The 14,890-nt window shown below is 40.0% G+C and overlaps 1 protein-coding gene and 1 long non-coding RNA gene across 15 annotated transcripts in view; one reads left to right on the forward strand and one right to left on the reverse strand.

Annotated features, from left to right (window-relative positions):
• The window catches only part of UNC80 (unc-80 homolog, NALCN channel complex subunit), a 185,213-nt gene that overhangs the window by 14,520 nt on the left and 155,803 nt on the right, over positions 1-14,890 (forward strand). For all 14 annotated transcript variants that reach the window (XM_039352938.1, XM_039352942.1, XM_039352945.1 and 11 more), the window contains exons 5-7: positions 1,467-1,590; positions 2,981-3,054; positions 4,482-4,612. In XM_039352938.1, coding sequence (XP_039208872.1) covers positions 1,467-1,590; positions 2,981-3,054; positions 4,482-4,612 — 329 coding nt within the window. The remainder of the gene's footprint in view (positions 1-1,466; positions 1,591-2,980; positions 3,055-4,481; positions 4,613-14,890) is intronic.
• Positions 1-14,890, reverse strand: part of LOC120312333 — a 97,291-nt gene that overhangs the window by 2,109 nt on the left and 80,292 nt on the right. The window lies entirely within an intron of this gene.

Consider the following 14,890-nt stretch of genomic DNA (forward strand, 5'->3'; position numbering starts at 1 on the left):
TGTTTTCCACAAACAGCATCTTGATATTCTTGCATTATCTCTACAACTGAGCTGTGACTATTGTTGCTTCTTCCTTATTATCGAAACTAGTGTGGGGCATTGAGAATCTGCTGCTTCTAGTGCCATCATCTTCATACAAGACCCTCCCCCCCCTTTTTTTTTTTTCTCTTTGGGCTCATTCATGCTATTCATATGGAGACTGGAACGTTTAAATTCAAGTGTTCAAAGCATGCTGACGATTATGAAAAAGCCACAAATTGTTCTCTGTTTTGCCTCTAAAGAGGACTCATTCTTTTTTCCACAGAGCCTTAGTCATAGTTGAGACATTTAAAGTGACAAAATACCCTTAGAGCAGTGGTTCTCAACCTTTTTAATGGCACGACCCCTAACCGGTCGTAAGTCGAGGACTACTCAACTGGTGCAGCACTGTTTGCAGAATGGGACTTTTGGCGGGCTCAGCAGGGCAGAGACAGCCTGGACAATTCCTATTGGCTTTTGAAAGCCAATAGAATTAGACTCTATTCAAGAGAGTCTATTCTATTGGCTTTCAAAAGCCAATAGAATAAAAGGGAGTAGCACAGCTAAGGAAAAGGGGAAAAAATGGCGGACTTGTTGTTTGGCGACCCCCGTGAAATGGTCATTCGACCCCAAATGGGGTCCTGACCCACAGGTTGAGAACCACTGCCTTAGAGCTTCTGATCATTTTTTCTGTTTCTGGTTTGGAGGATGAAGGCTATGCAACATAGCCTTGTTTACATGACACAATTAGCAGTGCCAGGATGTCCATAAACTCCCACATGCAATTAACTGATCCACTGATTACTCCTTAAGTAGTTTGTTTTAGTTCCAAACACACTGAGACTAAAATAAGGTCTTCCAAACTTCTCTGTCTTTTTTGAGTCCTAAAGTGGGTCTTGTATAGCTATTCTATCTCTGCTACTGTTCTGGCTTCCTCTCCTTCATTGGAGCTGCATAGGAGATCAAAATGGGCAGAAAAGACTGAGATGAGCACCACTTCCATGAAACTCTAGTGGCAGTAGTGGTCCCATGCCTGCTTTCATTTTTAATCAGTAAAAGTTTTGCCTTCCAGAGGATGCATTGCCTGTACTGAAAGACTTTGCCAAAATATGAGCATTACAGGATCCACAGATTTTTTTTTTTTAAACTGGACAATGTAACTAAAGTGGGGAGAGTGAGATGGTGGAGTAATCTTGCTTCATCTTAATGTTTAATTTTTGCTTAAATTTTAATTAATTACAGTAGGTTTTAGTTAGACTATCTAATGAAAAGGCTAGCTAATCTGGCCTTTTGCTAAAGTCAGATTAGCACTTTATCTGAATGCTAATTTGGAGCCATGTATAGTTTATATGTGAAAAAAAATTAATCAGTTTTAGAATTGGAAATATCTACATATATATCCTTTTTCCTTAGAATAATTCAACAATTTGCTGTATTCTTATTTTTAGGAATCTGATCTGACCTTTCGTCTTGCCAGTGGTCTTGTCATTTGGCAGCCAATGTGGGAACATAGACAGCCAGAAGTCACTGCCTTTACTGCCCTTGTTAAGCCCATCAGGAATATAATCACAGGTTTGTGTGTGCATACATGTTTGTGTATGTCTGTGCATGCATATATGAGTGCACACTAAATCAATATCTTTTCCATCTATATGTACACTGCAGTTATTATGACTGTTGAATCAGTAAAGATTTACAATATTATCTGCATTTTTTTAAATTGACAACAGTGAAGAGAGGCTTTCTATTGCCTACACTATTTTTACAAACAGAATTCCTAGCACTAATAGTCAAGCTATTTTGCCTCTCCATTTTTAATATATCATTTTCCTGGTAAGAAGAAAGAAGTCAAAATTGTTGAGAAAACTATCTCTCTAGATTTTTTTTAATAAGTCTAATGACAGAGGTGGGTTGCAATTAGAGGATAAACTTACGAGATTTTAAAATATAAGTGCCCTTATATGTTGCCCCATTCCTAGAATTTGACAGGGAACATGTTTACATTCTTTATGTACTCATACTGATGGCATGAGTATAGCTTTGCTGAAAACCTTGGCAGAGTGCAATACTGTATGGGAATTCATTTGACTTAAAGGTGTAGTGGAATAATTGTATTTCTTTAATTCATTGATTATAGCAGTAACACGGAGGTCTTTGGCCTGGCTACTCCATGAACTCCCAGAAATATAGGAGAGCATAAATACTCTCGTGGTTAGCTAATATTAATGTTGAAAATGAGTTAAAAGGGGCCCCCTCATTTCATATAATCAATGGGGTTTTCTTCAAATCCATTGCATGAGTAGGTAGCAGATGAGCTTAAAGGACATGGGGCAAGTTGAGGAGTACAAGTTCTGCCAAGCTCTTACATGCTGCAATATCTTCCATCCAAAGTAGCTATCTCATTTAGCCTAATGGTGGAGAAATATATGGAGGACCAAAAATGGGAAATACCAGGATGCTATCAGCTGCTGTCAGTGATCATGTCCCAGCATCTTAAGTATAGTATTAATAATGTAATGTAACTTGTAATCATAATAAAGGTGTTTCCTAGCTTCACCCAAAAAACAGAGACAAACTTCATATGCAGTGAACCAATGTTTATTTTTTATGGTAATATTAATAAGGCCCAGAACTTATATCTAACAACTCATCTCCTCAAAAATCCTAGTTACCATAAATCACTTCTTATAGATCTTAAAGAAGCTGAGAATGGCACTTTTACCAATTTTAACTCTGATCTCACCCACAATACTCTCTGTGCAATGTTTACAATAAAATGCAATTAGAATTAGAATCCATAATCCTAGATTCTCTGATATGTAGTTCTGTATTGATTAAAGAGAATAACTAGTTACTCATATATGATTAAGAAGTGTGGGTCATTTAAAGTATAGCCTGCTATCAGAATTGTTAAAGCTTGATTCATGAAGCTTCTGTACTAACAAGCTGTTGAATTTGCCAGCAAAGAGGAGTTCTCCAATCAAAAACCAGGGTCTTACATGCGAATCTCCTAATCTGGATGCTGAGCATACAGAGGTAATCACTGAGGCTATATTGTTTTAGGGGGAGTAATGGGAATAAATGGTGGGAGCAGGGTAAGCAGATAGAACAAGCTTCCAAACAGAAGTTGCCACCTGGGCTCTTGATTAAGTGTACATTAAAAATGGCAGTTCTATTGTAGCAATTGGCAGAAAATTCAATATAATGTCCCTGTATAAATATTTATTGAAAGTGGAACAGCAATATCTACCAAAAAGGAGGGCATTTGTTTATATGGCTCCTTGGCTTTTTCCATGAGCCAACTTTTGCTACTGGCTCACTGATAGGACAACACCAGGAACTATGAAATAAATTAAGCAAGTCAGTCCTCCCTGCTACCAAGAAATGAAGATTTAGGGAAAGTTGCACACATTTTATGTTGAGGTGCTGAAGGGCCCATAAGCAATTTCATTCAGTGCCTGATGGTTTCCAGGGCACCGAGTACTTGTTTTATTTTTGTTTTACCACTTGTGTTTTGTTGCACCTAGGATGGCAATTTTTCATCTAGGTTATATTATCTCAGAGTACAGGTAAAGGGCTTATAGCACAGAATGCCTTGCTGTCATAGTGGTAGGAAACCTGGCACTCATATGCACCAGTGACCCTGTAGAAATTCCTTTGAGGCTTCCAGGCTCTGTATCTGACATTAAAACAAACAGATAAATAAATGGGAAGCTGGAATGCTATAAAACACAGTAGCCGTCACTAGCATCATCTCAAGCATTCTTGGAAAATAAGAACGTTTAGTAATAAAAGAATGATTGACTGCACCCCAGTGGGTGGCATGCAAGTATTCCCACCTAGCCAGAAAAAAGGAACAAGTTAACCTGACTGTCAGAAAACATCTTGTGAGGGTGGAGGGGATGACAGGGGGCAAGCATAATACCTGGCCTTCCTGTAAGAATTTGTGACTGGTCATGCCTGCTGCCACTTTGTGAGTAGTTTGTCCTCCCCCATTATATGAGCATGTTTACAATATGTTCTCCAAAGAAAATGAGTAAGCGTTTGAATATTTTATTTAAAAATGGCTTTCTCTTGATGGTTTTGTTTTTTTAAGTGACATGTAATAATTATGCGCATTCAAAATACAACAAATTACATGAGCCTTCACCTGCTGTTGGAAGTGATAGAGCATAAGCGTGATTTAATAATCCCAGGGAGAACTGGGACTTGATGTACAGTACTTACCAATTCTTTTCTTTCCATGTCTCACCATGTCCATTTGTTTTCATTCTACAAGCTCTAAAAATAATTACAATTTACCTCTAAGGCTAGGAGATGCAATTTTTCTTCGATACTAACTTACAGAAACTTTCAAGACAATATCTGGTGGTTTTTTTCCTTGAATTAGTAGCACAATGGGGTTGATTTCATGATGTATCTACACAATCTACATTTTAACCTTGTCTCTTCCTGGCCTGCAGATAGTGTGTGAATCAACAGAACCAGACTCCATTCCACCAAGACGAGCCTTCCTGGGCTGCTACCATGGAAATTCCATTGATGGGAGCATCTCATCCCAAGCATCTCAAGAGAAAGGAACCCCCTGTCCTCGGTAGGCATTCTTCTACAAGGCTGAAATTAGTCAGTTTCAGTTCAATTGGTTCAATTAGTTACACAGAGTAAGTTATGAAATCAGAAAGATACTTCTGTTAAAGAGAACCAGTTTGGCATAATGGTTAAGGCACCAGGATAATTCTGTGCTCCTTTGCTTTCCTTTATTCTATATCATCTTTCTCTCCAAAAGTCCTACTGGAAACCCTAAGATTATAACGTGTTTAAAGTGCAGGTTTTTCACTGTCTTTTTTCATTTTGAGCACCGATTGGCTTAGTACAGTAATTCAGCTGTATTCAACCAAATGTCCTGCCAGGGGCATTGGACTATAATCCTTAGACACCTCAATTGCCTAATCGTTGTGGAATTGTAGTCTTGAACACCTTAGAACACTTTGTCACACTTCAAAAGCTGAACAGAAAACATTTTGTTCATAAAATACTTAAAAAAAATAAAGATAATGGTTTGTTTTGTATGAACTGGGGAAATGCTTTATATGGAGGCTGAAATGAAACACATCTAATGCTTACATTTCCTGCCTTTATCTATCCAGTGGATACCTTATTTGATAGGACAAATTTGTGACCAATCCTGTTTATTTGGTTCCAGGACCCATAGTTAACACAATGTTATTGATGAAATTGTGGAAATGTGGCACCTATCGTTTTCTAGTGAGAAGTCAAAAGACATATTCATTGTGCCTTACAAACTGTATATAGAAAGGAACAACATACACATGCCTGGACAGATGGTTAAAAAAAATCAGGAAATCAAATTGGTATTTTCTATGTTTTGGGTCCTTCCCCCCCCCCAAAAAAAATATGCAGGTTCAAAATACAGCAAGGCATTCAGTGTCTGAAACTGAAGTGGGTGGTCACTATGGCAATGAAGCTGCAGGCAGGGTCTCTAGCCTGCGTCATTAATTTCTCTTCATTTGCTGAACTCATTGATCACTCCAAACGGAACTGGAGAGGGTGTTGCCTAGCAACAAGCAGGAACAGAATAAATGTTGTTTGCTCTACTTACCGATCCAGCTTTTATACAATTATTTCTGTCCTTGAAGATAAAATTCAAACAATCATAACATTCTGGCCTTTGGGGAAAGTGTGCAATCATTGACTCAGTGAGCTTAGTGTGCAATTAAAATTAAGTAGAAAAAAATTGTACTTTTAAAAAATTGCTTTAAGAGGGAGGGGGGAAGAGAAACCAAAGTGGAAAAGCAGAGATTGAGGGAGCAAAAATAATTTAGGAAAAACCAACACCACTGACTCAAACCAAATGGCTTCCAGACCTACTTTGTTGTATTTAATGCAGGAGACAGAACAGAACTATTGCTAAAAATGAAGCCAAGACCCTTCCCATAATTTCAGAGGAATTACATAATAACTTACTACTTGTACTAACAAAGGTGTGTTACCAGATTGCTTGTGCCCCATAGAAAGAAGTCAAAACATATACCAATGATAAAGCTGCAAGTCAGGAAGATTAAAACTGTCATCATCATATAATTAATTTAGATAACTAAATTGTAGGAGTTTGTCCTTGCCCTATACAATTTCTTAATATCTTACATATCTCTTTGAAATAACATAAGGATAGAAATGCTGCTAAGTAAATTTAACAATGTTGAAGTAATATAAATATTTACCAAATGTATTTCTTCCAGTAATTCAGCTGAATTTTTATCCATCTGTTTATGCTAATTTTTCTTTGAGCTAAGAATCTGATATATTTACAAGAACACATAAAAAAAGTTTCACTGAAATAATTATTTGTAGATTTTAAAGAATTCAAGCAATAAGTGGGATACCTATTTTTATAAATTTCAGTAAACTTAATAGAGTTTGTAGGAAGCATAGAAATATATGACAAAGAATCATATATTGACAGTCCACTCGTTCATTGACTGTTCAAAGTTGCAACAGTACTGAACAAGGAGAATTTACGACCAGTCCTTAAAGTTCTGACCATTTCAGCAAACCTTCGGTCATGTGATTGTGATTCAGCCAATTAGCAACCGGCTCACATTTACAAGAGTTATAGCATCCTCCAGTCTCATGAGTACATTTGTGACCTTTCCTGCTGGCTTCACACAAGCAAAGTCCATGAAGAAGCCAGTAGGAGGTTGCAAAGACTCTCCAGCAATTTGGTCCTGCCGCTTTTCCTCCTGAGGGATCTCATACTCCATTGCAACCCCTACTTCCCTGCACTGTAATGCACACCTGCCTGCAGACCCACCTCCAGAGTGCCTGCACACACATCCCACACTCCTTGTATGGGACTCCTTTTGCTTAACAATCCACCCAGTTCTGGGGTTATGATGGCAATGGGGACTGCTGTGATTGCCATCACTAAGGAATGTAGTCATGTGACATTGCATTTTATGACCACATTGCTTAGCAGTAGACATTCTGGTTCCAATTGCCATTGTAACCCAAGTGCTAATATTGAATATTCTTGCTTTGACACCAAGGACTAAATGAGTTTGTCATGCTATTCAGTTAATTGAATACTCTCTTAAATTGCCAAATAGCTCTTATTTTCATAGATTTAATGTTATCTATTCTTTTTTTAAAGAGATGCCTAGTGGTGAATAAACAAGGCATTAGTCATAATGTTAGGAACAGTTATATTGCATAAAAACACATCAATTTCTTCAATATTGACTAAAATCATTATGTATTTTATCCTGCTAATCCTTAATAGTAAAAATAAGATGACATTGTTGTAATCTAGGTTTATCTAAGGTATGTAGGAAATAGGTATCCTTTTTTTAACATATTGCTATTACATGCATTTGCAATTTGTTTATTTGTATTGTGGACCACAAATTTGTAGTTGGCTTGGAAAACATTTTTTTTTCCTGCATAAGGCATGTCAGAAATTGGAACATTGAATGTAACTATTTCAACCAACAGTCATTTATCTGATCTTTCAACTTGCTCAAAAAGCCTTTGCTGTACAATTCATTAGGTATTCTGTTACAGGGGCATAACAGGAATCATTCTTATTTAGCACAGGAAGTAATTTGGAATGTCTGCCTAAAGATGCCTTAGCTTTCTTCTCCAAATAGTCTCACTGTTACATTTTTCTTACATTTTTGTTTCTCTGTGAAAGATAATATGACTGTATATTTATCTTACATTCTATTTATAAGGGGAAAAAATTTCAAATTTTCTTTCATCTGTTCATCAGTTTGTATCCGTTTCATAATGAATCATATATTATGCAGAAAAAAATGGAATGACTGTTTGTTACAATAGTCACAATGAATACTTAAATTTATTCATCTGTTCAATGTGTGAGATATGAATAAATAAGCTAGTTGAGCACAAGTTAGTTTCTAGAGTAGCTATCCAAGCTTTCATAGAATGGTGTGTTTAGGGCAAATTTGGGCTCTAGTTGCTTGTGACATACTGACTCAAATGTACCACACTGGCTAGTATTATCCATACCATTATCAGAGAATATTATAAAGGACATGGATACAACAAAGTTTGCCAACCTTCTTTGTAGTTTTTCTATCTTAGTAAAAAGTGTTGTGTGAAAGCTCTGATTGATCAAAACCATGAAGAGAGTGGAAGTCAAATCTATGTACTTAACTGGTGATAACTAAGCCTTACAGATTATTCAAACTTGGAATAAAAGAGTACATTGTAAATAGCATTAATTAATGAAATGAAAATAGAGAGATTGAGCATCTGTGAAACTAATAAAAAAGGAAAGGTGTAATAGATCTGAATGAAGTGACATTCGGAAATACATGCTAGGAAGTGAAGGTGTAGGTGTAATTATGGGGGGGAGTGTTAAAATTTATGTTAGGAAATACGAATTAATGCCATCTAATTTGTTATGGGAGCATATGAAAACAGGAATCCATATGTTGGTGATACTCGTGTGATATGCTGCAATGAATTGTGATAATAGAAGAACCAGAACTGAGCAGCAACATTGTGAGTGAACGTGTACATGGGGAAAATATATTGCTAGTGACATGAATGGATGGGCAGGATCAAGATGATAGCATTCAGAAAATATGAACAGGCCGTTTGAAGACACTCCAATGAATAAGAGTGGTAACTATTTGATGAGTTTCTATTTAGTTTCAAATACATGGCCTAAACATAACTTTATGTTTAAGTATACATAACAAAAATTGATATAAAACTAAAAAGCATTATTGCTTTAATTGTTTGTGATGAATGATTAAGAGAATTAATGAAGAATTCAAGCGTGCTGAGAGGTTTGGAATGTGTGTGAGACAATTTTATTGCAGTATTGAGAATAGATTTTGGAGGGAAATGAAAAATAAAGGAAAGGAAAAAACTGGAAGAAACCAAAGTGAAAGGAAGATATTTACAAGGATGGAGCTCCGTATGTTAGGTCTATGTTTACAACAATATAATTTTATATATTTGTATAAAAGTATTAAAAGATATATATATACCTGCACCCAGGCCCATGCATAACCAAAGACCTACATATATATATATATATACATATGTAGGTCTTTGTTTGTTCGGGTTTTCTCCTGCGTAAAATTGGAAGTGTCTTGGCGACGTTTCGACGAAGTCCCATTCGTCATCTTCAGGCTGGTGCTTTCAGCTTCGTGCACAAAGCTGAAAGCACCAGCCTGAAGATGACGAATGGGACTTCGTCGAAACGTCGCCAAGACACTTCCAATTTTACGCAGGAGAAAACCCAAACAAACAAAGACCTACATACAAACACCCGCGAAAACCTCAGAAAACACATATACATATACATATACATATACATACATACATACATACATACATACATACATACATATATATATATATATATATATATATATATATATATATATATGTTTTCTGAAGTTTTCGCAGGAATTTGTATGTAGGTCTTTGGTTGTTCGGGTTTTCTCCCGTGTAAAATTGGAAGTGTCTTGGCGACGTTTCGACGAAGTCCCATTCGTCAACTTCAGGCTGGTGCTTTCAGCTTTGTGCTTCAAGGAGCACGAAGTGGAAAGCACCAGCCTGAAGATGACGAATGGGACTTCGTCGAAACGTCACCAAACACTTCCAATTTTACGCGGGAGAAAACCCGAACAACCAAAGACCTATATATATATATATATATATATATATATATATATATATATATATATATATATATATATAAAAATTTGGATTGCTAGCAAAGAATTAAGGGAGAACTGGAATAGCTATTTTGAACTCTTTAGCTCTTTTCAACCAGACATACCCTTCTGAGATTCGAACCTGGGCTGTCTGCATGTTAGGCAGCTGTATTAAACTTCTAGGCCACAGGCTCTGTCTCACTTTTGCCAGCTGTGTTAGGGAGGGAAGAAACAGGGGAGGAGTTATCTAGAATGCTGTATGTTACACCCTGTTGCCCAAATATGGGAGAGAGAAATCTTTTGCTTTGTATCAGCTCAAACTAGAGCCATCCACAGGCAGCAGTCACAACTGTGACATCATATACATTTCTAAAATTTGGATTGCTAGCAAAGAATTAAGGGAGAACTGGAATAGCTATTTCGAACTCTTTAGCTCTTTTCAACCAGACATACCCTTCTGAGAGTCGAACCTGGGCTGTCTGCATGTTAGGCAGCTGTATTAAACCTCTAGGCCACAGGCTCTGTCTCACTTTTGCCAGCTGTGTTAGGGAGGGAAGAAACAGCGGAGGAGTTATCTATTTGGGCAACAGGGTGTAACATACAGCATTCTAGATAGCACAGCCAAACCCCTAACCAATCAGAATACACCTCCATCCAATCAAAACACAGCCAAGCTCCCACCCAGTTCATACCCCCACTGGCAGTTCAAAGGAAGAAACAGCTAAGACCACACATTGCTCCTCGAAGCACGAAGCTGAAAACACCAGCCTGAAGATGACGAATGGGACTTCGTCGAAACGTCGCCAAGACACTTCCAATTTTACGCGGGAGAAAACCCGAATAACCAAAGACCTACATACAAACACCCACGAAAACCTCAGAAAACACACACACACACACACACACACACACACACACACACACACAGGTAGGTCTTTGGTTATTCGGGTTTTCTCTCGCGTTAAATTGGAGGTGTCTTGGCGACGTTTCGACAAAGTCTCATTCGTCATCTTCAGGCTGGTGTTTTCAGCTTCTTGCTTCTAGGAGCAATGTGTGATCATAGCTGTTTCTTCCTTTTAACTGCTAGTGGGGGTATGAACTGATTGGATGGGAGCTTGGCTGTTTCTGATTGGGTGGAGTGTGTTCTGATTGGTTAGGGGCTTGGCTGTGCTCTGATTGGATGGGTGGTTGGCTGTGCTCTGATTGGAATGGGGAGTGTTCTGTTTGGGTGGTGGCTTTGCTGTGCTAGTCTGAGTTGCAGGGGGGTTTAAAATGGTAAGCTGCATTGCTCTTGTTTGGCTTCGCATTCGTGGTCGTGCCTCATCTTCATGGTGGGTGTCAGTTTGTTTCATGTATGGATTGGAGGGGTTTAAAGTGGCTAATGATGCAGCTGTGGTCTGGCTTCTGGTTTGTGGTCATGCCTCATCATCGGTGTGGGTTTGGGTTTGCTTTTTGCGTGGATGTGTGGTGGTGACATCATGTGTGATTTTCATGAGTGTGGGTCTGGTGTCATTCTTTGTGTTAGGGACTCGTTCGTCAATAAGGGTGGGTTTCCAAATGGCTGGTAGGTGTGGGCGTTTTTCTGTTTCGGTGGCTTCTCTGATTATTCTGTTATTAAAGTGTTCAGTTTTGGCGATAGTTCTGGTTTTTTTAAAGTCAATTTCATGTCCTGTGGCTTTAAGGTGTTGGACAAGGGAAGAAGTTGGTTCCTCTTTTTTGACTGAGTTCTTATGTTCTTCAATGCGTGCACTTATTCTTCTGTTGGTTTGTCCGATGTATGTGGTGGGAAAGCGGTGCATGGGATTTCATATACTCCTTGATTTTCTAACTCAATTTTGTCTTTGGGGTTTCTTAGGATGGTGGATATTTTTCTGTTTGTGCAGAATGCTGTCTTGATGTTGTGTTTGTTGAGGATGTTGCTGATTTTGTCTGTGGTGCCTTTTATGTATGGGAGGAGGGCTTTGCTGTTTTCTTGTTCTCTGTCTTGGATTTTAGTGGGGGTTTCTTTTGGATTAGTTTGGTAATCTTATTTCTTTGGAATCCATTGGATGTTAGTACATTAATTGGAGTGTGTACTAAGTGTTGTTTTTAAGTGTTGTTCATCAGCTAAGCATTTTGTTCTGGAGATGAGTGTCTTGGCTACGGAGTTGATCTGTGCTGGGTGGTGGTGTGAGAGAGCGTGCAGATAGTGGTTTGTGTGTGTTTTCTTCTGGTAGATGGTGTGTCCTAGGGAGTGTGTCCTAGGGAGCCATTGGATTTCTTGTAGACTAAGACATTCAGGAAGACACCTTCTAATGCTGAGATCCTGAGTGTTGTGTCCTGAGCCTGCTAAAGCATTCAGCAGGCTCAGAAATGTTGCAAATGGTCCCGGGCAGACCAAAAGCTGCCCGGGACCAGACTGGCTGTTGCCAGCCTTGCGCATATGAACAAGGCGCAAAAACAGCCGGATTTCTATTGGCTGACACTGTCCGGGTTTTGGACAGTATAAAAGGCCTGCGCGCCTTTTGCTGGTTGCTGGTTGTGAGAAGAGATCAATAAAGGAAGCTTGTTCACACAATGTGTCTCTGCTTAATGCCTGGACCCTGTAAATATAAAACTGGCAACGAAGGTGGGATTACTGCAGGCAAGAGAAAGATTTACAACAGAATTTAGGACTTAGAAGGTCTGGAAGCTTGGGAAGTCGGTGTCCAGCATAGCAACTCAGCCTGCCAGTACAGCATCGCTGGAGGTGAGCTCAGCAAATGGACCCCTTCCCCCAAGACAAGGCTTGCAGCGAAGACATTAATGAGACTGTAAGGCTTAAGATGTCTAAGATTGGCCAGTTATCTGATTTTGATGTGTCCCACCAGAGCACTGGAACTCATACGTGGCGCGGGTAGAGAATTACTTTAGGGTCAATCAGATAAGGGAAGACGGCCTTAAAGCGGTAACCCTGCTGTGTGTCTGTGGGCAAGAAATGTTTGACATAGCAGAGAATCTGGTGACCCTAGCGCTTTTGGAGTCAGTAATGTATGCTGACTTGAAGAAAATGCTTAAAGAACATTTCTGCCTAAACTTTCTATAATCACTTGGAGGCACGCATTCGAGCGGAGAGACCAGAGGCTGGGTGAGTCTGCTGCGGTCTTTATTGCTGCCTTAAGACAAGCGGCCAGGCCTTGTGAATTCAAGGATCTGGAAGAGAGGCTGCGGGATCGTTTCATTTGTGGCCTAAGGAGCCGGGAGCTGCAACAAAAGATCTTTGCCAAGGAAGAAGTTTCATTCCAAGATGCCTTGAGAGAGGTTGCAGCTGAAGAAGCAGCGGGCAGCGCTGTAAAAGCTTTGCATCTTGCCAGAAACCTTCCAGCCACTGTGACTGTCCATCAAGAGGTCGCTCAAGAAGATCCAGAACTGGATCCTGAAGAGGAGGTGGACAGGCTACACCAGCCAGCAGAGAGAAGGTCGAAGGAGTGTCCAGACAAGGCCTCAGCATTTCCTCAGTGCTTCAGGTGTGGAGGACGCCACAAGCGCACTGACTACAGATTCCACTCCACCATTTGCTGGGCATGTGGCAGACAATGCCACATTGCCTCCATCTGTTTGGGTCGCCAGAAGGTCCAACCTTGGGAAGAATTGCTTCAGAAAGGTACCAGGGTCCCCAGCCAACACAGGGTTGGTTTCTGCGCATCATGCAGGAGTATTCAGAGGACAGGGACACACAAGCCCCTTAAGAAAAAGTTTTGCATTGACATGAAGTTGCAAGGGGTTCCCTTATCAATGGAGTTGGAAACAGGGTCCGCTCTATCAATCATTTCACATGACACCTTCAAAAGGATTTGCAGCAGTAGTGGCCTTTGAGTCAAACTCGGGCCATCTAACTTAATTCTCACTGACTTTCAGAATTCTAGAGTCAGTGTGAAGGGGGAGGCTATGCTCAAAGTGCAGCGTAAGGCTTTTGAAGGCCTACTAGATGCGGTGGTAGTTGGGGGTGATCACACGAATTTCATTGAACTTAATTGGTTCGAGGCCCTTGGAATCTAAGTGACTGGGCTGCACAGCCTGCAAACACTAGGTCTTGCAGAAGTTTGCAAGGAGTTTGCTCATGTGTTTAGCTCAGAGCTTGGCTCCTACAAGGGGCCTCCCATTTCCTTACACTTAGACCCAACTATCACACCCATTAGGATTAAGCCTAGAAGGGTGCCTTTTGCTCTCAAAAGCAAAATTGATGCAGAGCTGGACAAGCTGCTCCAGCAGGGCATCCTAGAACCTGTAGACTCTAGTCCATGGGAAACCCCATTGTAACGCCTTTAAAGGCTAATGGAGAAGTCCGAATTTGTGTGGACTATAAGTGTACATTGAACAAAGCGCTGCAATAGCATGCACATCCAGTGCCTGTGGTAAGTCACATTCTGGCCTCCTTCAAGGGGGGGGCGGATCTTTGTGAAGCTTGATTTGGCACAGGCCTACCAACAGTTACCTGTTGATGAGGCAACAGCTAAGGCTTAAACGATTGTAACGCACAGAGGAGCCTTTAAAGTCAAAAGACTATAGTTTGGGGTTAATGTGGCCCCTGGTATCTTCCAAAGTGTAATGGAGCACATGCTCCATGGTATTTCTGGGGTCTGTCCCTACTTTGATGACGTCCTCATTGCTGGGGAGTCATCTCTAAACTTAGCTGAGAGACTAAGGGCTGTCTTGCTTCGTTTCCGCCAAGCGGGTCTGAAACAGAAGCAAGACAAGTGTAAAATTGGAGTTACATCGACTGAATTCTTAGGATTCAGAATTGATGCTCAAGGCATCCATCCTGCTGAATCCAAGCTTCAAGCAATTCAGCAGGCCCCAAGTCCCAAGTCCAAAAGCGAGCTGCAAACTTTCTTGGGATCTTAAATTTCTATCACACATTTCTTCCCCACAAGGCTGCAGTGGCAGAGCTGTTACACCAGCTCTTAGATAAACAAGCTCCATGGCAGTGGACTAAGGTCCATGACAGGAGTTTCAATGAGGTTAAGGCCTTGCTCTTTTCAAATGCTGTATTAGCATATTTTAATGAGCAATTGCCTGTATGCATCTCATGTGATGCATCCCCTTATGGGGTGGGAGCAGTACTTAGTTACCTGAAGGCTGATGGGACCCAAGTCCCTGTGGCCTACTATTCAAGGACTCTGTCATCTGCAGAGCGT

Source organism: Crotalus tigris, unplaced genomic scaffold (assembly GCF_016545835.1).
Source record: "Crotalus tigris isolate CLP2741 ecotype Arizona unplaced genomic scaffold, ASM1654583v1 scf7180000018485.2372832, whole genome shotgun sequence".
Taxonomy (NCBI): Eukaryota; Metazoa; Chordata; class Lepidosauria; order Squamata; family Viperidae; genus Crotalus; species Crotalus tigris.